This window comes from Zosterops lateralis, assembly GCF_965231275.1.
Source record: "Zosterops lateralis genome assembly, chromosome: 10".
NCBI classification, from domain to species: Eukaryota; Metazoa; Chordata; class Aves; order Passeriformes; family Zosteropidae; genus Zosterops; species Zosterops lateralis.
In genome coordinates, this window is record NC_139770.1 from 11,455,022 (window position 1) to 11,480,750 (window position 25,729).

The window sequence follows — 25,729 nt, forward strand, 5'->3', positions numbered from 1 at the left end:
GCAAACTGAAACAAGCTTGTCCCAACAGATATCTGCCTTTATTTGATTTTGCTAAGAAAAATGCTTCCTGCTTTTATTTAATTTTTTCCTTTTAATGGAATACAGTTTGTTATTGCTGTCTTCACTATCCTGTAACCCTACACTTTGCTCTGCTCCAGCTCACATTGTACCCCAGAGATAGTTGTATTTCATATTTCAATTTTGTGCTCTCCTTTAGAGTTGAGTTTGTTTATGCCATTTATGATAAAATTGCATGTGGGAGTGCACTTGGGGTTTTGTTGCTGGGCAAGGTTTTTAGAAATGACTAACAATTCTGGAAGCTTCAAATTTTATAGTCTCACCTGAAGTACAACCAGAAGAGGTCTGTTTGTTTACTTATTTCAGAATTGCCAGTGTCTGCCTTTTGAAAGGAGCCTTCCTTTTCAGACATTTTGAGGTAGGGCAGCTGTACACTAGAAGGATTTATAAAAGAGGAAAAAAAAGTACAGCCAGGGACTTCAAAGTGACTGGTACTTTTTTTTTTTTTTTTTTTTTTACATGGTTATCTGTTACTTTGGGTATGTTTACATTGCAGTTTCAGGTGTGGTGGCCTCTCTAGTCAGCCTCTCACCAATTTGGTATCTGCCAGTACCAGGTGCTAATGCCATTCCTGCTGCTCCACCAAGGGTGCAGCTGCTCGTGCCCTTAGTGCTGGAACCTGAGACCACTGAGTCAAAGACTACTCTGGGCTGCAGCTCATGTAGCCATTTTTTCTGGTAGGCAATATCCATGTATGGTAAAGGACTCACTGGAGTACTAAGTTGCTCTGTTGCTAAATATAAAGGTAGGGAGATTTTTTGGAACTGATTCTGCTGAGAGTGAGAGGAGTTTTCTTCTGTAGAGGTTCTTGAGAAAAAAATTAGAGAAGTATCCATTATAAGTGGTTTAAGTTCAGATCATCCTCACTGGCTTCTGGTGGTTCCTCCCAGACCCACTTCATTCATTTAGGGTGATTTTTCTGTGGTCAGAAAATGAGATTCAAATCCTAAAAACTATTCCCTATAAATCTGGATGTGTTAAGATATGCAGAACTTGTTTTGGTAACAGACACATACACAGCCCCCTCAGTGCTGAAAAGAGGCAATCTCAAGCTGCTAGCATAATTTCAGTTCAGGACTTTCCCACCTCTAGAGAGATTTCTTGGTGTTTCCCTGCCAAGATCTCTCTTCCTTTCTGGGCTGGAGTCTCCCTCCCACTTGGTTTATCTTGTTCACACAGTGAAGTTCTGCAGCCTGATTTGAAGGTTCTTGCCTGTGTTTATTTCCAGTTGAGCATCACTTGGCCACAAATGTTCAGCGTAATCGTCTGGTGCAACATGACTTGCAGATGGCCAAGCAACTGCAAGAAGAGGAGGATAAGAAAGCCCGTGCTCAAATCCAGAAACACCAAAAAGACTTGTGAGTTTTTGCTGGGGATCTTGGGATGGGAATGCTAATCCCATTTGGTCAGAGCACTAATATCAGCTGCTTTGAGTTGACAGTGTGTGGGGTTCATCACCCTTTTGCTTTTGTTTCTTTTTTACTTTGGCTATCCATTGCTGTAAAAGTATTGATACCAGGCTCTGGCACAGAGTAATGAGAGCAGGGTGGGAGCTGGTGTTCCTGGACCCCATCCTGCCTTCCATACTGTTGCCTGTTGATGAGGAGGAGCCTTCCCATTGTACTGCTTGTTGTCAAAATGGAGTAACTTGGCCACTTGGGTTGGCCTTGTCCTTGGCTGAAGTTTGAGAGTGAAGGAACCTTGTCACAGAAATACCCAGTGCTACAGGGGAATCTCCCTCATGTGGAAATTGCAGATATTGGTGTGTTTGCCCTGTGCTTGATGAATGCTTTTGAGGAGCTGGGTGTGATGCTTTTTGGTGTCCTGCTGTGCTTGCAGCTATTCAGTGTGAAATGACCTGGGAAGGGGAATTGCTGCCCCAGGGTGGCTCAATGGGGATGGGTAATGAGGGTCAGGCCTTCTCTTGCAGTCATTGACTTCTGCAGCAACTGTGGGAGAGTTTGATGAGTGATCCAGTTTGTTCTGCAGGTTTGCCCAGTCCCCACTCACCACATCTTAACCCTGTGGTCTGTGGTTTGGCTCCCTGTGTGCCATGGCTCTCAGCTCTGAACTGGTGTAGGAGTAAAATATGGCAGCACAGGGCAAAACAAATTGTGCTTTCCAATCCAGAGTGGCCTTGCAGAGCACTCGATATAACAGATGGTTTGTGTGACAGGGCTCAGCCAGATCCCACTCCTGAGGGGTGTCTGGATGGGAGTCCCTGCAAATACAAGGTCTGCAAGCAGGAAGCATCTCCCAGCAGCTGTGCTGCCTCCTGGGTTTTTTTGGGCTCTGGGATGACACCCACCAGGTTCAGTTGGTGATGGATCACAGAGCCTGGGTGGCTCATCTGACAGCAGAAAGGCTCTGTGTTGCAGATGTGGGAGATGCAGGACTGGCTTCAAAGCAGCAGCTCATGAAAGCTTTGAAGCTGAGGCGTGACAGATCAGCCCCTGTTTTCAATGTTCCCAGCACATTGGGACAGACCTTATGTACATATGTCTCTCTCAAGTCTGCTTTTTTTCAATAGTTTTGTCTTTATTACCAATTAGAGATGTGAGTGAGTAAATGACAACATAAAAATTGATTTTGTATGGCAGACATGATTCCGTTTGCTGGGAGCTGCAAACAATTTTCTTGTTGTAGGACTCTGTAAAATGGGATTTATGAACTTTGTCAGCCAAAGCACAGGCAGAACTGCTGATGTAAAATGTTGTGTCAGCAGCAGTTCTGCGTCTGAGAGCAGGAGCTCTTCTGCAAGAATAGTAAAAGGAGTTGGAGACATCCTTTTGTAATTGGATCTTTTTCTTCCTTAATTCTTTGTACATTCCCACTGTCTCTTCCGTGTCCAAGAGTAGCATGCTCTGGCAACAAAATAATCCCTGTTGTTGCTTTCTGTGTCATCTAGGACAGTTTGACACTACAAGGTGATGGGAGGAGTAAGAAGGCAGAGCTAAGGGATCTTTAGAAACAGAAATTAAAAAAGCTCTTCAAATTTATTTTCTTTCTTCTCTCTTTCAAATCCTAACTTCTCTCAGAAAGACTTAGTAAAGGTAAATGAGAGAATAGAAACATTTCTTTTTAAGAATTCAGGGAAGTATCAAACCTGATTTTTGTGCTTCTTTAAAAGCATCTCTCACATCTAGCTGAGCAGCCTGCACACTGCTAAGCATAGTAGCAAGATTACTAAAATAAAATAGTGTGAAAATATGTTCTTTCCCTGTTTTGCTCCCAATGCTGTGATAGTTCTGTTGCACTGATGTGAACAGTTCCTTTGAACAGTTCCCTTAAAGATTCCCTTTCTTTCTCTTCATCAGGCAACAACTAGTAGCTGCAGTCACTGTGAATGGGAGGGAGCTTTCTGATCACACAAACTTTTAGGTTTTTTCTCTCTTTATAAACTGATGTCAAGTTTTCCCAACATTCATAACACTCCTGGCTGCCTAGGAGTGAAGGACACACGAGTGGGATGTTCAGGAATGGTGATGTTTATGTTGTTCTGGCTGATTTCTGGGGTCTGATGGGCGCTGGAGCTCACACTAAGGAAACTGAAGGACGAGAAGAGCTGTCAAAGCTCTTGAACCTATTTTCTTATGTTCGCACAAGTTAATACATTAGTTTATGTTGACTAACTAATCAAATCTCAGTATTTAATTACTGCTGAGCAATAAACCCCCAAATCTAATTGTCTGTGGCTCTTCAGTTCTTAGGAATTGATGTGGGATATTCCAAGATGTGTCATCAGAAAGAAGAAAATGCTTTTGTGTTTGCAATGCTTCTGGTGTTCATTTCTGCTAACAGAGAGGCAATGACCTTGTTGCCTTGGCTGTGAAAGATGATTAGTTGTTTTCCTGTCCTGTTTGTCTGCAATAGGATGTATTTTAAGCATTTAGCAAGTCAGTTTGTGCTGATGAACTTGGCACATTAGCCCTGCTCACAGGTGCCAGGGGAACTGGAGACGTGCAATGCCTCAATGTGTCTGACCTTTGTAACTTATTTTCTACCTGCTTTCATGTCCTCAGAGCCTGGGGTTGTAAAGGATCCACTGCCAGGCTCACTGACAGCCTGCTCCCTAGGATTTGCTTATTCAGCCATTGTTTTGCTGGGAGCTGTGGTTCTCTGCTGGTGCCAGGTTTGCCGAGGTCCCTTTTTAAAAAGCAGGTCCAAGAACTAGATGTGTGAACTCCTGTGGCTTTGAGTCAAATCAAACACACACAGACACATGAAAAAATGACCACCAGGTTTTGTTACCTGGATGAAAGAAACCGATAAAATGTTTAACCTATTGATAACTCCAGCCCAATTGCAGGTCTGCTTCCAAAGAGCTGTTGACAGAAATCATATTCTTTTCCTTCCTGCTGTGTGTGCCTTTTTGTTGCCTATGACAAATGTGATGTTTTTTAGTGACATCTGTCCCCTAAACCCTCTTGTTGCAGTGTCCTTCCTCTCCACCCTTGCCACATATCCACCCTTTCTGCTTCTCTCCTTAATTTTCTGTAAAGAAAGGCTTTGTTGTACCACTGGCTGCTCCAGTCATGCCACATTTCTTGGTTTTGCAACAGAAAGTGTTTGTCTGCACTTAAAAGTGTTTTAACTTCCTCTTCTCATGTCCTAGATTCTCTTCTAGTCTTTTGCCTCCAGATTCACTAGGTCATTTATGCCCAGATACTTGCTCAAACCTAGAACTAGGTTCTCCAGCCCACACAGCACAGCTTTGACACAGCTCAGTCTGCTTCAGTTATTTGCTTGTCTTCCACTCTTGGTAGTCTTGTCATCACCCATCTGATCAGTGTATTCTTCAAAAGATTATATCTAATAAGGCAGGCTCTGCTCGTTGCTGCTCCCAGTTCTCCTCCTGTGTCTTGCCTTTCAGTAGTTGGGATTGTGGGGTTGACTTTTCTGACCTTTTTAGAGCTGCTCTTTAGCTCAATCTCAACAATGCTGAAAGAGAGAGCTTTTAGTCTTTCTTTTCAAATCCTCCAGCCCATTTCTGAATTGCACTGAGGAATCCTTGGCCATTGTTCCAGCCTGTTTGCTGGACATAAGAGCATGCTGCTGAGTGTGGCACTGTTCTTGCAGATGCTTTTTAGCCTTCCTGGTCTGTCTGCACAGCCAAACCTCTCATGTCTCAGTTGCTCTGATCTCTCTCTGTCCCCAGTTAATGCAATCTTGTGTTCCTGCATCCTTACTGGCACGTGGCAGTGGCTTAACCTCTCTTGTTTTGAGTCATGTTGCTCCCTTGCCTCTTGGCACTGCTTTTGTGTCTTGTCCCACCTCAGTGGCATTTCTCATTCATTACTGAACTGCCACCTCCAGCCTCCACTTGGCCTATGTACCATATTCCTGCACTTCCTTCTTGGCTTACACATGAAAGCCACTTCCCAGAAATGCCTGGAAACCTTGCCCCTGAACCCCTCCTTTGATACCACATGTGCAAAAACTCAGCAGAATTAGGTTGTTTGCAGACTCCTGAGCACTACCTTGGCCTGCCCTATTTTGTGGTACTTGTCTCCTTTCTTAGCAATCTGCCCATAAATCTCTTTTACTTTGTACTCTGTGGATGTTTTGGGAAGTATGTTCTAAATTTGGCCACCAGTAAGTACAGGGAGTCCTGGTCCCTGGTGAGGATTCATAGCTCCTCACTAACACTGAGTAACAATTCTTTTATGTAAATCAGATGGATTTTTTTTTTAGCTCTTTTATCCCTTTCTCCAGGCTGACTGATGCCTGTGACTTCAGCTGCCTATAATCCCTATCTTCTTGCCTTCTAGGGAACGACAGGACTGTGAGATTGCTCAGGAAATCCAAGTGAAGCTCGCCTTTGAAGCGGAGGAGCGCCGCAGGCAAGAGGAAAAAGACGAGGTAACCTTTAAAGCTGCAGGGATGGCAGGGCTATTTGTAGCAGCCCTTTCAGGGCAGACATTTCTTAGCCAGTAGCTACAGGAGTTGGCTTGCATGGTGGCAGTCCTTGACTTGACAGATCTCTGCACAGAAATTTTGGGGAGTCCTGTTACAGGAATAAGATATAGTCATAGTCCTCACACTCAGGGGTCAGAAGAGTTGTTGATGCCAGTGGCCTTGCTAATAAAGAGGGCAAGTAATAGGTAAGTCTTGCTGACGTGTTTATTGCCCTGCTGTAGGAAGTTGTAGTTGTTAATACACTCTGAGACCTGCTTGCTCCTCAAATGCAAGAAGACAGGTACTGCTCTTAGGAGAATCCTGGGCCATGATTTCTTTGTCTTTGATGCAAAGATTTCAGCAGGACTCTTAGCCCAGCCATCTGTTTCTGGCTTCTCCATTCTTCAGTTTAGTCTTTCACAGCCTGAGCACCCTGTTACAGTTTCTTGCTAGCAGATTGCTGTTGTGACTTCAGAATATTTCTCTGCTGCTTTTGCTTGAGAGTGGGTGGTGTGGTTTGTTCATAGTGTACAAAGGATTTTGCTTGTTGGTCGCCTCAGTGGACCAGCCTGTCAGACTGAGTTTTCAAGAAACCCACAGAGTAGAGGAACATCTATGAGAGCCTGGAGTGTGTCTGCATTTTTGATTTCTGGTGGTTTCCTGAGAAGCCTGACTTGTCTCAAGATGTTCAAGAGGCACCTGGTGGCATTCTCTGTATAGGAAGAGCTTGAACACAAGGGTGTATTTCCTGGAAGAGCCAGGAATCTGCCCTTACCTGACAGATGCATTGGGGTTTTTGCAAGACTTCATTTTCTTCTTCTACCATTAATTCCAAGCAAGTACTGAAGGGCTTCCCAGACAGATGGGAAGGGCTTGGCTTCCAAGTGGAGCTTGGTAACAGGGTGGGAGGAACACTTTGGCTACAGGACTTATGCTTAAGAGAGAGATAGTAATATGTCATATTTTTATCAGGAAGGTGAAGGAGATGCAAAACTAATGTTGGCTTGTGGAATTGCACCTTTCCTTCCTGCTTTATGTAGAGAACTGCAGGGATATCAGCAGTCTGACAACAGGTCCTTGCAGCCTGTCAAACCTGCCTGCTGACCATCTTGTGCAGTTGGGAGCAGACTTCAGCTGACTCTGCCTTAAAGCAAGGGGAAGTCATAAATATTCTATCTCTTCCTGCTGGTACGTGGGAAGTTCCCAAATGTGGCTGAAATGTAGCTGAGGACTGAGGCAGATCCTTTTGTAGTGCAGGGTTTTTAAATGAAGCACTAAGCCTGCCTGCCCTGCCCGCTTATGAATCCTGTTTGTAAGAAGTGGTTTGTGTGGATTTGCAAGTCCTGAGCTGTCTCAGTCCTAGAGATAATGTGCTTTAGCTCATATATTTATAGACTTACTGCACTTGCTAGAAAGGTTAACCTTGTCAGGGGAAGGAGTTTGTAGAGCTTTATAATGTTTTGTTTTGGTTTGTTGTTGTTGTTTTGTTTAGGGGCTTTTTCTTTTTTCTTTTTTCCTTTTTTTTTTTTTTTTTTGGAAGGAGCCTGTGGCTTCCCCAGATTTTCCACAAAGTTGGTTTCAGAGCAGATCTTACCTGAATCCTGAAATAATAGTTTATATTTCAGCAGCCATCCAATGTCCTCCTGTGCTGGCTTGGCTCTGGAGAGTGTTGACTCTTAGTTTGCATTTCAGCCATGCCTTTCCTGCCCACAGTGTCCACTTTGCATGCATGGCTTTGTAAAGGTCCTGAGGATTAGGAAGGCTTAAATGCATAGCATCCAAAGGGGCAGCATGCCCTGCTGGTATGTCCCAGCCTTGCTCCCTAGCTCCAGACTGGCTTCACTGACTCACAAACTCCTGGGCCTCAGAAGAGCGAGCCCCAGGGAGCTGTTTGCAGTTCATGGGCCTTGATGATCCATTAGTCATCTCAAAGGAAAACCAATTAGGAAAATGGAGTGCTCTTCTCTTTGGCATATCTACCAAAACTGTGACAGGAGACAAATGGCTGCAGTCCCCCCTGTGCTCCTGCCTTGTGCCTAGTTTGCTCTTCCTAATGTCCTTTCGATTTTCTTTTGCTTCAAGTCTCTGTCTGTCAAACTGATGCATTTCTCTGCCTGGCATCCTGTAGTCCCTGAAAATTACGGCTGCTGTGAGGTGAGTTTGCAGGTTGCTCTGGGAACTCCTTCCAGTCAGAAGTGCCTTTAGCTGGACAGTTTTTGCATCTGTGTTTTTCTTTCTCTGGCAGAGTGCAGAGGGGAGATCCAGCCTGTCCCTGTGAGTGGGTGTGCACTTCTGTGGCTTCCAAATCCTTGCTGAAAGCCTGAGGTTGCACATGCAGCTCTGTCTGCCTTGCTTTGGCCATTAGGGCTTAGCAGGCTTGTGTGCAGGAGGAGCAGGGACCTGTGAGTTTGCCATGGTGTTGGAATCTCAGCCCTGGGCCTGGCTGAGGTTGAATACTAGTTGCTGACATGATCCCTTGTGTCACTCATTAATTTGAAAGCCTCATCCAGCCCAGGGGTTGAATTTGAGTAACTGTTATTGCCGTGTCTGAAAAATTAAACTTGTTTTTTGGTAAGGGTTGTAATAACTGTATAAAGAATTTGACTAAAAGAATCTGTGGATACTTTTTAGTGGTGATTCAATGTCTGTTTTTTTCCATCTCTGCAGGATATTGCCCGTCTACTTCAACAGAAAGAACTGCAGGAAGAAAAAAAGCGCAAGAAGCACTACCCAGAGTCCCAGGGACACACAGGCTATGAAGAGAGCTATTATGCAGAAAATGGAGGTATGTTTCTGCAAGATGAAAGGTCAGGATCATGGCAGTGTAGGTGGACCTGGTGGTCTGACAACTGTTTAGGAAACTCCCCTTATCCTACAGTCCTGCATTTAGCACTGTAGCATTACATCAGTTTCCAGGGTCAGAATCAGGAAGTATTCAGTATTTATAATCAGGAAGTATTCAGTTAAAAAAAAAAAACCAAAAAAAAAAACAAAACCAACAAAAGACAAAACCAAACAAACACCAGAGAAGACAATTTAATAGTTTTTATTGTTCTTGAAGGTGGCCTAAATGACAGGGATAGGGAGTGTGGTGTGTGTATGTACAAGTACAGCCACATATGTGTGTTTTAAAAGTGCTTGTGGAAAAAGGCAGTGGCTGATGAGGCAGTTACTGCTGTGTGACACCAAGGGTGTGGGGGAGAAATGCTGGTGAAATTCCATACTTGCATTTGAAGAGAGACAGTTCCATGTGCTCATTTGTGTTGCTGGCACGGCTACATGAAGGAATAAATGCTGCATCATGGAGATGTGTTTCAGAAATAGCTCCTTGCAGGTATGTACTCAAGCTGTAAAATTAGCACAACTGCCTTGAATGACTTACTGAAGAACAAGGTCATCTCTACATCTACAGAATGTCTCTGCTGTGATTATCATCTGGGACTGTACGGTGTGGAAATGATTTGATCCACAGTGCTCTATTGCTTCCTTTTGGTCATCTGCTGTGATTGAATCCAGACCTTCTTGAAAATGGGAGGAGAGAATCAGGGTGTGTTTAATTATGGAGCAATCTGGGGATGGCTTTGCTGTGCACTGGTGGTGGTTCCTCTGTTCTTTCTTCAAAAATGTGATGGGGAAGATGGGTTGCTTTTGATTAACAGATTGTGAAGATGAAGATCAGACCTCATTTCTCAACATTAATGTCATTGGCAGTTTTTAAAGTCTTTTTATTTGAACTTACACGAAGTACTTTAGTTTCAATTTGGAAGAAATTCAGAGATAGCCAAGAAAGCACAAAGTTCAAAAGTGCAAAACAGTAACCAAGTGGAAACTTCATGATCACAAGTCCTGCTACATGCACAGAGCTGGGAAAAATGACCTTGGAGTCTTATGTCCCACACTTCAGGTTTTCAGAATTAAATGGGAGAAGTCTGAAAAAATGCAGCATAGGTAACAGTGTGCATGCAGAGATGGTAGGACAGGATGGATTTTTTTTAACAAATCAGCTGACAAAGGCTGTGAGTTCCTGAAGAAGGACTGTGGTGTGGATTTGAAGAGCAGGATATCTTGTGGGTCCAAGTTTTCTTACTGCAATAATACATAATTTTGAAGGTGAGGTAGGAGGTGTTTGCCTGACCACTCCTAGAAGTGCTGCTCTTGATCTGTGCTCCTTAAAAGCTACAAAGGACTGGAGTGGATTTTATGCCTGGATCATCTAGCTTGTTCTGGGGACTCTTAATTACTTGAGCACCATTTGATTAGGCTTTAGCAGCCTTGGTTTGTATTGTCCTCATTAGTTGTGAATTGAAACAAATAAAAAGCCCTTGCTTTTTAAACTTCTTTTGTTTTGGTGAGGTTGGGGTGTGGTTTTGGGGCTTTTTTTGTTGTTGTTTGAGACTGAGGTAAAATTTATCCAGGAGGAATGTGGATTAGGCCTATTGCTCCAAAGCATTCTGAGCTCTTTAAAAGTGGAAAAATAAACATGAGAAAAGGCAGAGTTCCTCCCAGAAGTGTCTGTGCCATGAAAAACATTTTTTGTGTACACTCAGTCACTTGCTGCTTCAGAGATTAACACCAGGGCGTGTGGAGTGTTTACATGGCCCCTCTAGAAGGTGCCACAGAACCAGCACCTGCTGGTGAGTTAATTACCCTGAGATACCCCAAAAGCAAATCATCTGTTGGGTTGTCTGGCATGGTTGTGTTACCTGCAGCAATCCTTTCCCAGCACAGCCAGGCTTTGCTCTTTCATGTTCTCCTGCTCTCTGCGCTTGTATTTATTGAGCTTTCCTCAATGATAAAATTGAATTAATTTTTGGACCCTTGTGAGTATTGTTCAAAAACTGACTCTTGCTTTCAGGCTCTGGTCTCTGTTGTTCAGTAAGTCACTTGGATTGTTTGATTGGGTATTTGTTTTCTGTAAATCATATGAATGCTCTAAAAATGAACAGAAAAAATCCAACCAGCTAAAGAGCAACCACAGCAGTTTTCCTGATATAGTTCATGGACTTCTAAAAATACACCTGTTCTGGATAAAAGTCACACAGACTTGTTTTGAAGGTGGATTTTCTGTAGGCTCTATTTTTGCTGGCTCTGAAAAAGTTTTTTCTGAATAGAAGGACTCCAAGGGAACATTCAGTTTTGGTGTGAGGTTTGTTTTTCTCCCTCTGAAATCTAGGTAGATTGTAAATGAGACAGAGCTATTCATTAAAACAGAATGCAATTCATGGGCAGTGAAATCTATTTTAAATATTTTGAGATACTATAAAACAAACTCTGGACAGTTGAGGAGAGGAAAGTCTACTGCTGCAGGCGTTTTTTGGTGGGAGTTGTGTGTGTAGTTCTGTTTCAAATCAATCTTTGCTTCAAGGCATTTTTTTCATGTTGAAAAGCTGCTGTAGAGAGATAATAGTTCACTCAGTGCAATGATTTTTCTTAGCAAATAGGTTAGTTGAAAAAATAAATCAATTAGTAGATTATATGCAGGCAGACTGCTGCAACCTCCTAGCTGTTTCAGGCTTGTTACTGGAACTAAAAGCAGAGAAATTTCTACCTGCTTTCTGGGAAGCAAAGAGGAAACAACCCCACCAAAATGCCATGTAAGCAGCTTTTCTAGCTACAATACTGAGGTCAGGATCCTGGGTTTGGTGCAGTCTTCTTTTGACCTAAAATTTCTGTCCATAACCATCTTTGCATTCAGAGCTGAAACTTCTTTTTAGACAATGATTAGGTGCAGGCCTGAAACTTGTGAGTTTGCAAAAGATATGCAGGAGCCTGTGGTGGAGGATGTTTGGATGCTGCAGCTATCCTGTTCTTGCATTTAAAGAAAAAAAATCCTATCCTACTTCCTTTCTGCTTTATGTGGGTCTTTCACCCAGCTAGGTGAGACTGCTTTTTCTGATGAAAAACCTTGTGCCTGAAGCCAGGGCAAGCCACCTGTGCTTATAAACCAAGGTCCAACCTGAGCACTCTGCTTGGCTCCTCCTGGCCTTATGCCCCTTGTTGTCTCCCAGCCTTTCCTGCATCTTGTGCCCTTCTTTCCAAACCTTTCCCAGGTGGTTTCAGGATCCTGCAGCAGTGATGTGTCATCAGGAGATGAGCTGCTCTCTTGGCTGTTTTTCAGCCCCAGTGGCATCATTAAAAGTCATTTGTCTCCATATTGACATGTCCTTGTCTAGGAAGTGCTCAGACACTTCTAGGTTGGACCTGTGCTTCCTGCTCCAACCTTGTTGACTCCTGTGCTGCCCTGCTATCCAGGCTGCCATTTCACTGTGTCCCCTCTGCATCCTGCAAGCCTTACCTGTCCCTGTTATTATTCTTTCTTTCATCATGCTTTGCCTGCATTTTCAGCAGCTTGCATCAAGCTCCTTCAGCTCCCTGCTGTGAGTCTGGCCTCGAACCCCCATTAACCCCAGCACCACTAACCTCCTCCTTGTTTGTCCCCCCATTGCTCAGAGCAGACCTGGGGTGACCCCAGAGAGCAGATTTGTGAACCTCCCAGAGCATACAGTCATGGCAGGTGCAGGCACCAGCAGAGAGAGCACCGAGGACCCCCCTCACCTCTGCCCGGCAGTGCCTCCAGACATGGGCACCCCACCTCACAGAGCCATCGGAGGTCTCCTCAGCTGAGGGAGGCCAGCCATGGCCATCAGCAGGAGCAGAAGACAGCCAGCCAGGGAAGGTCCAGGAGACATCCCAGCCTTGACCTGGAAAGAGAGACTGAGCACCGTGCCTATGATCACAGCAATAGCTGGGAGCTGCAGGAGAGGAGGACAGCTGGCAGGCAAAAGGAGAGGAGACCTCTCAGCCTTGACCTGGAGTCAGAGCATGGATTCACAGAAGCACGGCACAGCAGAAAGCCACCAAAGCAAGAAAAGCCACCAAGAGACAAGCACCTTCCCCTCCTTGAGATGGAGCTGGAGGCGGAGCAGGAGAGCTGGCATCGGCATGGCAGATCTGAGAAACACAGATCGCACCATCAGGGCCACTCGTCACACAGGGCGGCCCATGATGAGAAGCTCTATGATACTGAACCTAGAGATGACTATAGGAGGGGTGAGGCAAGAGCCTACAAAAGGGCAGGACACAGGAGACACTCCCCCTCCCCTCATGCTGTGAGCCAGGGGAAGGTTGGAGACTGCCAGCGAGACCCAGGTAACCAAGTGATGGGGAAGGTGCGCATTTGTGTGGGGATGGACCTTTGTGTGCCCCATACTGATTTCTGAGATACGTTTGCCTTCCTTGAAGATGCTTCTCTCCAGTATCTACCTGCAGTGTGTACACAGGGAATCTTGCCTAGATTTTTCCCTGATTCAGCAGGATTCTTATCCATTAATGTTCTTGCTCTATGTTCTGATGTTCCATGGTGTTGGAGAGGATGAGTAAGAAGGTATTGTTGGAAGTGATGCCCTTGATATCCTTTTGTTTAAGAAAACAAATTTCTCACCCCCCCACCAAGAAAACCAGCAAGCCATCCCCAAAGAAAGACCCCCAAAAAACTCCAACCAACACCTAGCTTTTCTTTTTGTGATACGTTTGTGTGGTGACCTTCTTGTACAGGAGAAAAAAAGTAACAAAACTCTGAATGTTATGTTATGTTATGGTTGTATTTTGTGGAGTTGAGATGCAACTGTGAGGACACTTTGCTTAAGCTCTAAAAAACCCAGCAATTTTCATCCACTTCTTATTAAAAACCCTGCTGGCAACTTAATTAGTTCACTTTGGACAAAGTTCACTAGTGGCACTGGGCATCCAGCTGGGTTCTATTTGTAAGATGCTTGCTGAACAAGCACTTGGGGATTGGAGACTTTAAAGATCCAGGTCCATCTTTCTACTTTTAAAGCCACAGTGGAAGTAGGGATGACCTAGTGAAAGTAGGAGTTTAGAGACTTGGATCTATGTCTGTCAAAGTGTGGGGCAGCTTATGCTTTAAGCCATCTAACTGATCTTCACGTGAATAAGGTGAGGAGGATAATGTGTGTCTGGAGATACCGGGACAATTATTCTTCTTCCCCATGATATGAATGCTTTCCTTAGGGAAATAGGAAGTGTCAATTAGGTTTAAAATAACAGAACTCTATACTCAAAACAAGAACTGAACTTCAAAAATGATTGGTTGTCTGTTTTTTCATTGAATTGTAAAGTTCATTGGTTATCCCAAGGAAGAAATTGTCTGAAAACTCATGTGAACCTGTCCCAGGTAATCCTTGCAGCCCATGCTGCTTTAGCAGTGTGTTCAGACTCTGCTGTGCTCATACCAAATGTTGGGCTGCTCTCTGCTGCCCAGTTTTGTATCAATGCAGAGAGTGACAAATTACATTTCCTTTGCTAGCATTGCTGTCACCAAAGGCTGCTTCAAGGGACATGGCCTGTTCTGCAGTGGAGTTGTATTTGTTATCTAAGACAGTATGTGTCAGATACTGCTGTGTATATAGAGAAACCTCAGCTAAAGGTGCTCTCACACCAGTGGTGTGGCAGGTTACACTGTAGTGATCTCTGGTTCTCTTCAGTGGGGGGTTTACAGGTGACTGAGGAGATGGTGGGGATCTCCTTACCAAAGAATTTGGAGAATGGTTGAGTTGATTGTTTTCTCCCAATTCTGTAGGGACTAATTTGAGAGGGATGAAACAAGCCATGTACGATGGACCCCGACTGGAACAGGAGTTGTCTGATGCAGAGATTGCTCGGAAGCTGCAGGAGGAAGAGCTCCTGGTGAGTAGAGAGGATGCATTGGTCAACTGGAAGGAACTAAGGCAACCAGCATGGACAACTTTAACTTGTAAATCTTTAATATATGAGAGTGACTGTAAGACCTAAGGTCTTGCTCCTGTGCATTCTGCTAATTACATTTGTCTTCCACACACACAAGTATGGAGTGATAGCTGGCTTCCAACTAATAAGCCCTATTTTTTTAAATAAACATCCCAAAATTAGACTAGTGAAGCAGAGTGATATTAAATGGATGTTTCCAGGCAGGTGAAGATGGCATGTAGACAGTTTGAACATCTCACAAGTGAGACAGGCCATTTCCCATCTTTGAGAGAGAAGGCATCAGAGTGGGAAATGCATTGTGGTGTGGCCTGGCAGATACATGAGGGCAAAATTCAACTGAAAAGCTGAAATGGCAGATTGGAGTTGGCCTGTGAGGTGAGTATTGGGGTAGGTCAGTATATTTGGAGAGGATGATGGGTATTTGTATGGGCACTTACTTGCCCATTAACCAGTAGGTTAATGAGTATTATTAATTCAGAGATGTTAATTTTTTACTCTGTTTTTCCTTCACCACTTTTTTTTCCCCTCAGGCTAATGAAGCAGATCAAAAGGCAGCTCAGGTAGCCCAAGATGAGGTGAGCAACAAGTCAAATACTTGTGGAATTCCTTTACTTGCAGAAGCTGCTAAACAGCCTTTGTTTCCTCTGAGCCTCTAGTTGTTAATTTCTATCCTTGTAGAGGAAGCTTGGGGCTCCAGTGGGCTTTTCTCCCAGATGGATTTCGTGTATATTTTCTGCCTGGCCAAGCAGGGAGTTGCACTGCCTGTTATAACCATGGCAAGGGCAGGAAGTTCATGGTTCTTTAAGGCCATTTTTTGTAACTGAGCCCCATGGGAGACTATCCAAGATGCTGTGAGATGAACCACCAACCCCTTTAAGGAGAAGGGATAGAGGGTAGAAAGGTTCTGCATTTGCAGAACCTTTCTGGTAGATCAGGGAGTTACTGGACATGATGCATGTCACCAGTCTTTAATTTTGCCCTGTCCCTTGATTTCTGATCACAGATGTATGAAATCCTGGATTTGCACCCTTCCCATTCAACAGCTGTCCATGGGAAAGGGTTTGAATAACTCAAACTCACAAGAGAAGTAAAATTGTCTGACGGAGTCTGTGTTTCCCTTCTAGGAAATTGCTCGGCTCTTGATGGCTGAGGAGAAAAAGGCTTTAAGAAAAGAGAAAGAAAGAGAAAAATCTTCCTTTGAAAGGAGGAGGCATGATCAAGACTGGAAGGTAAGCCAGGCTTCAAGAGGCACCACAGATAAGGTGCTATAAAGTTATTCCAGTTTCCAAAGGGGAGGTGAGTGTGGTGAGAGTAAAAGCTGGTGATACATCGAAAGGGTCTTGCTGTCTGTTATTCAGCTGCTTCCTGAGCCTTTTGGAGCCACCTCCTTGGTTAGATGCTTTTGGCTTCAGCCTCAAGCAAGGTAATCCTTGGGCTCCAGCCTTGGAGGATGGCACTGGATGTCACAGCACCTTGTGGCCTCCCTGAAGCACTGTCAGTCCCTGCTGCAGGACCTTTCCTTTGCTGAAACCCTGACTGCAGCAATAAAAGCAAGAGTTGGTTCTGTTTGTGTAAGGGCAATGCAGCTGCTTCAGTTGTCATCACTCTGCCTCATAACTGGCTGTGTAATGAAAGTCCCAAGTCTGTTGTGCCTGATTTTTGTAGGAGTAACAGCAGAGAGGCTTGGCTGGCCAGCATGGAAGGAGATAGGAAACAGATTTTATGGTCAGCAATGCTAAGGTGCTAAAGGGGATGTGGTGTTAATCTTGGTGGCAGCTCTGGTATTTTCAGCCTCCTTACCGAGTTTCAGTGCTTGCAGGAGGACAGCTGCCTGCAGCTGGTCCTTCCTGCTCAGCTCAGCCTCGTGGACAGTCATTACACCCAGACTGTTCAACCTCAGCTTCGGAACAGTCCCTTACTGCTGTCACATCTTAGCTTAAAAATTGAGTTTGGCTCAGCAAGGATGGGGTTTGTTTACTGAAAACGAGTCCTGATGCTGCCATTTGCATGTCTGGCTGTAGTTAATTTTGTGTGTAAACCAAGCACAAAAGGACTGGGTGGAATTGTGGCAGTCCCAGTGTACAGGCTGGTGTCTTGCAAGGCGCACAGATGAGCTGATTTCCCTTCTTCCCATCAGCCTGATGCAGGCGAGTCCACGCGCTCAAGGTCAAGAGAAGGGCCCGAAACTCAACGACACAGAAGTGACAGGCCTTCAAGGTGAGCTTCGACTGGCTGGCAGGAATGGGGAATGCAGTTGGGAAGCTGCTGGGAAGCTGAGTCTTTGAGAGGAGGAGTGGGATGAGCAGCCTGACAAGGGGCTCAGTGGTGATGTGGGGCACGGAGCTCATGAGGTGTTTGGTGACGTGCATCACTCATTGTGCTCGTGGCACTTGTCCATCTTGGTCCCCGTGCCCAGTGCTGACAGAGATTGATGAGCTTGTGCAGTGACATTTGTTAAATGCCAGAGAAACATTGAGAGGGTTAAACAGCTTCTGGGGATGTGAAACCAAATGTCATCCCTGGGCAGGAAGGAGTAATCACCATGGCATTTGCACAGCTGCTCCTTTGGTCCTTGCTCTCAATTAAGCCCTGTACACAGCTCCCACTGCTGCATGTGAACACCATCCTGTAAGCAAGAGCATTGTGTTTTGGGGTGTATCATACTAAACTGGGAACACCATCCTGTAAGCAAGAGCATTGTGTTTTGGGGTGTATCATACTAAACTGGGAACATGCTGTAGCCCAGTGCTACTTCTGAATCCCTTGACACTCTGGCTCAATGCTCTTCATGAGGTACTAAATCCTGGAAATAACCCCAGTGGCTTTGATTTCCATTCCAGAAAGGAACCTAGAAATTCTTGTTGAACTTGCAAAAGAAACAACAAATGGAATGTGCAGGTGAAGACTGAGAGAGATCATATTAAAATACTCTGGGGGTAAAACTATGCAAGCATTAACCACTTTAAAACACTGCCCTTTTGAGTGAAGTTTGCAGCAAACTTCACAATGGAAATTCTTAATTTCCTGACAACTTAAACCATTGTTAAATGAAAGAGGTCCATGGCAAGCAGTAAATACTCTGCTTTTCTCACTGCAGAAACAGTACTGGGCTGTGCTTAGAGGAGCTGTTCTGCAGGCGGAAGGTTTGGGCCAGGCAGGGTTTGCATCAAACTGACAGTAACAGACCAGACAGCTGAGATGTCACTCTTGTTGCACTGTTATGCCTTTGAGTTATTCCCCAACACTCCTTTTACACTGTGCTTGGCAGGTCACAGCCTCTCCTGGATGACTTTGACCGCTCTCGGTATTACACGAGCCAGCCCAGCCCCCTGCGCCAGATCCCCAAACCTGAGCACTCTCCTAAAGGTAGGCCTGACCCCGGGCTGCCCAGCCACCTGGGTTATTGTCAGCTGTTTTCCTCACACAAAGGAGGAGCCTGCAGGGGGCAGAGTGATTGCAAGTGATGCAAATGGAGAAGGGGAATAGGAATTAATGCCCCAGCAGATAGGTGATGCTGGGCAATGTTTGGGTTGGACTTGCTGAGCACGTTGCAGGGTGAGAAACTAAAAAACTGCATTGGTTTGCTTGGAATTTGTCAAGGTGCTGTCTACATGTCCTCTGTGATCTCTTAATGATGAATGACTGTAAATCCAGGTAGCAAATGACAGAGAAATGACATGAAGACAACGTTATGATGGATTTTAGGTAACTCATTACTCTCAAACAATCCAATACAAGACAGAACCTCACCTGTCTGATGAACAGATGGGATGATGAGACAGAAATTTGTCCTGAGAGCAGGCTGGTTTTATTCCTGTAGCATCTCAGCACTGCTTTGGTGGTTTGTTTCCTGAAACCACTTGGCACAGAGCAGTGTGGGTAGGGTCACCCCTGCAGTTGTTTTAAATCTGAATGCCCATTGTCTGAGTTATCTGTTGAGCCTCTGGGAAAGGAAGGGGGCCATCTGAGTTTAACTGCAATCTCAGATTTCTTCCAGCTTCACTAGGGAGACTTAAATGTGGACACTTTCCTTTCCAAAATTCAGTTTGATAAACTTATGTTCTGTTGTCATCAAGCAAGCAGGAAAGTTGATGGCCCTTTATAGGGTCTGTTTGCTTTAGTGGGACTGTGCAATGGTGCTGCAGCACCATTCACACCCTGGAAGAAATGCACAACTGCCTGTGTTGTGGATCTGTCCTTCCTTTTGTGTGAGCCATGTAACATATAGCTCCCATTTTGGCCTTTGACTTTACCAGTGCCCTAGAAGTCAGACAGACAAGAGGGCAGGACAGGTAAAATATGACTGTAGGTAGTAATTTTTTTCACCAGGATCTACCCTCACAGACTGTTTTCGTTTTGTTTTCCAGGTTCCCGTAGGAAGCAGTAAACTGTGCTAGCCTTTGCTTTGGTACTGACTCTTCTGTAGCAAACATTACTGGAATTGCCAGGCAACTTTCTCGATTCCTGACCTGATGGGAGGTCCACCCTCCACTCCCAGGATCATCTCTTCTAAGTGTCATCATATTAAGGAAAATTCTTTGTTTCAATTTCTTACTCATCTGTGATGACTTGAGCAGTGCAGTATAATCTAGCTGCCACTGAGCTGTGCAAATCAACCAGCTGGCTCAACAGCTCCCTCATACATTCTTTTGAGGCTTTCTTTTTATTTTTAAGTTTGGCTGGAGCTTTGACAAAGAGAACAAATTGAGATGCATGTACAATGGAGGAAAATTGAAGAAATTAGTTGGGTTATGGCAATGCAGGAGAACATCAAGAGTACAAGTCCTTTCTGCATTAGGGTAACTTAGCAAAGAGAGCTCTAAGAGGAACTGTGTTTCTTCCTGTGTTGGATAGGACAGCTGAACCAACCTGGCAGTCCTATGAGCTTGCAGGAAGGAGAGAGCATTGTCAAACATATACCAGCAAAAGCCAAACCCTGAGACTGATGAGGCAGAAATTGCCTATGAAATAGAATTTTTAACTGCTGTATTTGTATTTCTTTCTATGGTTTCCAACAATCTGAATAGAGTGTGGATCAGCATTTAGCTCCAGGATATAGGATAAACAGTTAAAAGGAAAGAGAATTTCAACTGAAATTAGACCTCGTGTGCATGACTTTTAAGAGTTGCCAGGGAGTTCATGAAGCTGTGAGTTGTGGTTTGGAAAGACTCATACAAACAGATCTATGTGTCTGAAGAGACTTCTGGTTACCTGTTTTGATCTTCAGTGTGGTAGAAGCCAAGGAATTTCACTGAAGCCAAGTAGGATCTCCTGTAACTCCCAGCTCAGTTGTTGATGCACTTGAGTAGAGTAACTTGTTTCTGAACTTGGATATGTCTTGTAAACAAGGTGCTGATGGGGAGGATGGGCTGTATGGGCATTGAGCATCAAATTCAAAATCTACAATTACAGGCAACCTGAACCAGATGTAGAATGCTGAACAGTCCACATGATGTCTGTGCTGATTCCTTTTCCTCTCCACTGCTCTATCCAGCACCCCAGGCAAGCTCCAGTCGGGAATAAAAAAATCATTGCTCTCTAGGGCACATTAGGGTCTGCAGGTTTGTTGTATATATAGACTTTCTCATGTAGTAATTCCCTCCACTCTTTGAAAATATTTTTTCTCTTACACAAAAAAGTAGCCTTTTCCCTTGGCCTCCTTCTCATTTAAATTCTTTTGTCTTTTTAATATTTTTTTTGCCATTATTTTCAGGCGTGTTTTTATACTACAAAGCTGAACATCTGGACACTGTCTTGGAGTCTGTTCAGCCAGGGCAGGCTGGTTATTCAGGGCCAGCCCAGTTCATGGTAGAGAGCTTGGCTGCCTTGCCCTTGCAGGCAGCACTAACTTCAGTGCCAGCACTGAGTCTGTCCCACCACTCTCTGTTGTCTCTGGCTCTGCAGAGGAGGGGAGACACCTTTGCCTGGGGCATGGAAACATGGGCTTGTCCTCACCACTGATTTGCCTGGGAAAGGGGCCTTGGCAGCTCTCTGAAGCTTTGTGAGGAGGGAGCACCTCTAGGAAATAGGAAGAGAGCATGGCTGTCTGCTGTTCCTCTAGTGCACAACTGAAGCCCCCAGGCAGCTGTGAGGCTTTAACCTTGGCTGTTGTCCTTGGTTAGAACATTTACTGGGGCAAATCACTGGGAAGGCAACGCAACTCCTTTTTCACAGAAGTTGCAGGGGCACGAGCCCATGTCTTGCTTTGACCAACAACTCAAGAGACTCCCATCTCCTACCCCCACTGGCCCATTAGCAGCAGTTCAGTACCTGTGAAGAGCCACATAACCCCAATAGGTCTCTGCTCCAGGGATACCCTAACCAAAAGCCTTGCCGTGTAGGAATTTGTGTATGGGCAGAATCCTGCTACCTGTATACCCTTGCTTCCAGACTGTGGCTTACCTGCCTGCATGGGCTCCTAAGTGACTTGCAAGGTCTTGCTTGCTGCTGCTTCTCAGGAAATATCCCAGTGAGCACTAGGTTTTACTGTCCTTGCCTTGTACCCTCTTCTCATTGTGTCTCTGTCTATTCAGAAGTGTTCATGTTGTTTAAAAGAATTCAGAAAAAAAACCAACATAGATGCTATCTTTTTCTTTCTTATTTGATCACTTGGCCCAGTGTGGCAACCTCATCCACCAAGGTTTTGGTTTTTTTGTAAGAATTAATTTTTGTATTTCATGTAACAGTCAAAATTTCTGCTGCTGAAAATGCCTTTTTTTCTTCTGGGCTTTTTCCTTCCATTGCCATCAGAGTAATTATTGATGTGAAAGGGATGCCTGCTGGGTTTGTAAGAATTAATACTTCCTACAAACACCCTAGTCCAGGCACTGCTTCTTTTGCCACCTGGTGCACTTGTGAAAATGAGATGGAGAAAAGGTCTGCCAAATCAAAAGGAGGTTGAGCTTTGTACTGGCTGTGCTTGCCAAAAACTGATCACTCTCTGCAAAAGGCAGGGGGAAATCACCTGCTAGGAACTAGGCCCTCCATGGGCCTCTGTATCTGGCTGTGATGGACTTTCTTGCACTGCAGTTGGCTGGTGTAGCTTTTTTCGTAACCTAGTCAGAGAAGTCATGAAGACCCTGAGCCCTCTGACATTTGAAGAATTTATTAATTCAGGAGGGATGCTTGGGAGCATCCAGGTTTGGTGTCAATTTAGTGAGCAGAAATGTGAGGGAAAACTCTGGCAGATTTAGCTTGGAAGCTGAGTAAAGTCTGAAGAACACCTCAGTGCCTCCTCTGTGGAGCTGTAAGATCTCCTTAGTGGCCAGTCAAGCTCTCTGGCCAAGACACCAAGAGACAAGAGCCTGAGAAGCAGTTCCTGCTTCCCTGGGTGCCTTTCGGGGTGCTGAATGCTTTATGGGCTGTTTTGCCCTGTATCCTCCCTTAGCCCTCATCCTTTTTTCTTTCTCCCTACCTTTATTCATTTGCTGTCCCTTGTAAGTGTTTCTCCTGTTTTATTACTGCATAGTGCATGTGAAGAGGGGGTTCCTAAGGTTTTTCTAGAAGGGGGAGAGAAATGCTAGGAATGGCAGCTGAGGAAAGCAGGTGGTAAATGGGATAAGAACAGAGCAATTGTTCATCTTCTACATGTTGGGGTCCTCATGCTGCCATACAGGTTAGAGACCTGAGGCAGAGGTTGCAACTGGACTTGCCTATTTAGTGACTGCTTTTGAAAAGGGTTTCCATGGCCCCACTGAAGTCAACAAGAGTTAAGATTGTGTATGAATAAGGAGCCACTTGCCTTGGGGCCCAACAGCCACAGTTCTGCTGAGACTCAAGAAGATGCAGCTTGTGTAGGTGAGATGCAAATCAGCACCTTGTACGTGTGTTCCTGGAAAGAGGCAGCATGGAGCTGATCTTTTTTAAAACCACAGAGCAATATTTCTTTCCTATGACGGGAAAATGTTTAAGTATCTTGATTTTTTTACTTGTTTACTCTTGCCAAGTTTCAGTAGCTTTGCCGATGGGTTTGCTCTGGATTTAGTAGTATTAATTGGAGCCCTTGCTGGGACCCCTGCCCAGGTTGTTCTGGTCCTGCATCCCTTTCTGACTGTGCATTAACAAGGCATCCAGCACCACGTGGAAAATTCATCTCCTTGAAATCCTGGCACTTCCTGACCTTCCTAGTAGGCTCATCTCAGCAGCAAGAGCTGTCACCACCTCCTCACCTCCGTCCAAAGCACAATGGTCTGCAGAAGAGAGGTCGGGTGACCTGGAGGGATCGTGCCTTACACGCAGGGACACTCGATGTCTTCAGCAGGCTGACCTGAGTCACCTTGCTATCAAACACTGTCTTAATGTGGACTGTACAGCCTCCTGCAGTAAGAAGCAGTTGTCGTCACAGGGATCGATCCAACAGGTTGATTTCATCTTTTTTTTAAAAAAAAAAACTTCATGGTTTGAACTTGGTGGGGTGAGGAAATATCAACTCTTAAGGGATAGATGAATTCTCATCGCTGAATTTCTCCTTTTGGGAAAGAAGGATAGAAGTTACAGATGCTGCAGTCTGCCTCTCTCTATATAAAAGGGATCTTGTATGTACAGTATTTTTATATCTCTGCATTCCCACCTATCAGGATTTGAATCAGGATTGATAATGTTCTCTACTTATGGAAAAAAATGGGTTGTTATTTTTACAGTGCTAGACCTCTGTGTGTTTATTTTGTGCCAAATTACAGCCACTGTTACATTCTAGCATTTTCATTCAGTTTATTGCTGTTCATCAATATGTATATTATATATTTTTATTATCAAGGTTTTTATTTTAATTCATATTATCATGTATGCAAACTAACTGTGGATTGCTAATTTATATATATATATAAAGGGGAGCACTTGGAGACAGTGTGAGGATTCCCCTACTTAGTTTACACTCTTGTAATTGAGCACAGCCAGTCCATGAAACCCACTGCTTCCTTCACAGAGCAATCTCCTGTGTGTTTGTCCCCTGAGCAGACAGCTCCTGCTGTCCCTCCTGGCAGCAGTGACACTGCAGGACTGTGTGGGATGCAATAGGAACAGGAGCACAACTCCCAGCATGGTCTGATGGGTGCCTGAGCTTGGTGCTGTCCTGTGCCAGGGCAGGTGCTGCAGCAGGAGTGCCTAGCAGGGTGGAGCTGTCTGAGGTTTGCTCTTTGCCTTTCCCCAGCCAGTGGACAGTTGGTTTAGCCCCACTCTCCCGAGGTGTTCAGGGCTTAGTTTTGCAGTTGTTTTGGGAGGTGGGTGTGGGACACAGTCCCTTGCATGGAGCACACCGTGGGCAGCTTGTCTTCTTTTTGTTGCACAGGACAGACATAAATAACCCTGCAGAGATCCCAGTTTGCTGCACTCCTGCACGTTTGTGTCTGTGCAGCACTGCTGGGGAGGTAACTGGCTGTGCTGCACACAGGTGCCACTTGGACTGCCCTGCCCAGGACAGGCAGTTTCATGTTCAGGGGCTGCCCAAGCCTCAGCTTCTGGGCTGGAGATACTATCAGCCACCTCCTCCCTATCAGTAGCACAGGGCAAGGCTTAGCTGGGTAGTTTGGGCTCTTCAGGAGAGTCCCAGAGAGGACAGTGGCACACACAAATGAGTATTTTCTACTTCATGGTAAACAAGTTCCACTGTATCAGTGTTCACTCTAAGTAGACGCCATGGTCTGTCTCCAGCTGCATCTGTGCACTGCAATATAGTTAATTGCCTCAGATAAATAACTGCAGTTGTCTCATTTAGCTCTTCAGGGTAAACTTTCAGCCTGTTGAATCTAAATATTAGCCATGCAATGAGGTGGATTAGTTAGAAGGCTTAAATTCCTCAGAGCTGCAAGTGTAACCTGCATTGTAACAGCTAATCCTTAAATATGAATTGCACACTGACAATAATCTGTCTATGCAAGCCTATTCTTGGTTTTATTTTGACTGTTCACTCTATAATTTTACCAGGTTTGGCATAGAACTTCTGGATGACATTTAACCAAAGTATCATGTCTGTGTGTATGTGTGTGTGTGTGTGTGTCGCATGTTTTGCTTCATACTCATCGAATGTAAAGGGAACATTGCCTTGCCCCATTTTGTTAAATAAACAGCTGTATTTTGTTATTCACTGCTTCCTTCTGTCCCTCTGTGTGCTTTTCTGAAAACCTAAGTGGATTACACAAAAGCAGGGGAAAATAAGACTTTGTTCCACCCTTTGTTCCTGAAACTTAGCTGCTTCTACCAACAATTATGTTCTTCCACTGTAATAGATGTAGCAAACAAACAAATTTGTATTTAATTTGATTATTTTGTTGACAGACAGATGGAAAAAAGGCAATGTAATATCTTGGAAAAGATCTGGACTGTTTCATTTCCTGAGACTGTGATACTGAAAAATAAAGCAGTATGATTATTTGCAAGGGATAGGATGCTCTTTCTTATTTCATTACCATAGCTTTTAAGTTTGCAAAAAAAGCCTGCTTGAAGATTCCTTCAGACAACATGTACTTACAGTGGTGAGGCAGAATGCAAGGAGGACAAATGGCAAATGTCCTGGGCCTGACTGCTGTCTTCAAAGGCATCAGCTGAGGATGCAGCCACATGCAGCTCCAACATGAGCAGACCTGATCTCACTGTCATGTCACAAACTCAGCTTGTGACTGAACATGCTGAAATAAAGAGGAGGTTACAAAATATAAATTCTGGATCTTGCATCCAGGCTCCAGGCCTTTCTTAAATGCTTATTTACTCATTTCTCTCTGCTTGCCAAGACTAAGCGTTGCACAGGGGAGCAAAGAGCCCTTTGGCACCCCAGCACAGGGTGCACCAGGCTTTCCCTCCATGGGCCAGGGGCTTGGGCTGCACAAGTGGGTGCTCTGACTCCAGCAGGGTTCACTTTTGGGCTAGATTATGGTCTGTGTCACACCACTACCAAGTGCCTTGATGTCATCTTTACCCTCCACCAGCTGCATCCCTTGGGTATTAGCAGTGAGTGGAAGTAGGAGTCAGCAGAACACACATGGCTGGCAGGGGA

The 25,729-nt window shown here is 44.7% G+C and overlaps 1 protein-coding gene across 4 annotated transcripts in view; it reads left to right on the forward strand.

Moving 5' to 3' along the window:
* The window catches only part of CCDC50 (coiled-coil domain containing 50), a 38,489-nt gene extending 17,855 nt beyond the window's left edge, over window positions 1–20,634 (forward strand). For 3 of the 4 annotated variants that reach the window (XM_083868653.1, XM_083868655.1, XM_083868654.1), the window contains exons 3-12: window positions 1,307–1,436; window positions 5,850–5,940; window positions 8,644–8,761; window positions 12,427–13,125; window positions 14,576–14,682; window positions 15,273–15,317; window positions 15,867–15,971; window positions 16,880–16,959; window positions 18,011–18,108; window positions 19,110–20,634. In XM_083868653.1, coding sequence (XP_083724779.1) covers window positions 1,307–1,436; window positions 5,850–5,940; window positions 8,644–8,761; window positions 12,427–13,125; window positions 14,576–14,682; window positions 15,273–15,317; window positions 15,867–15,971; window positions 16,880–16,959; window positions 18,011–18,108; window positions 19,110–19,129 — 1,493 coding nt within the window. In that variant the 3' untranslated portion in view covers window positions 19,130–20,634. The remainder of the gene's footprint in view (window positions 1–1,306; window positions 1,437–5,849; window positions 5,941–8,643; window positions 8,762–12,426; window positions 13,126–14,575; window positions 14,683–15,272; window positions 15,318–15,866; window positions 15,972–16,879; window positions 16,960–18,010; window positions 18,109–19,109) is intronic. The other variant, XM_083868656.1, reaches the window with a different exon arrangement.
* The last annotated feature ends 5,095 nt before the right edge of the window (window positions 20,635–25,729 follow it).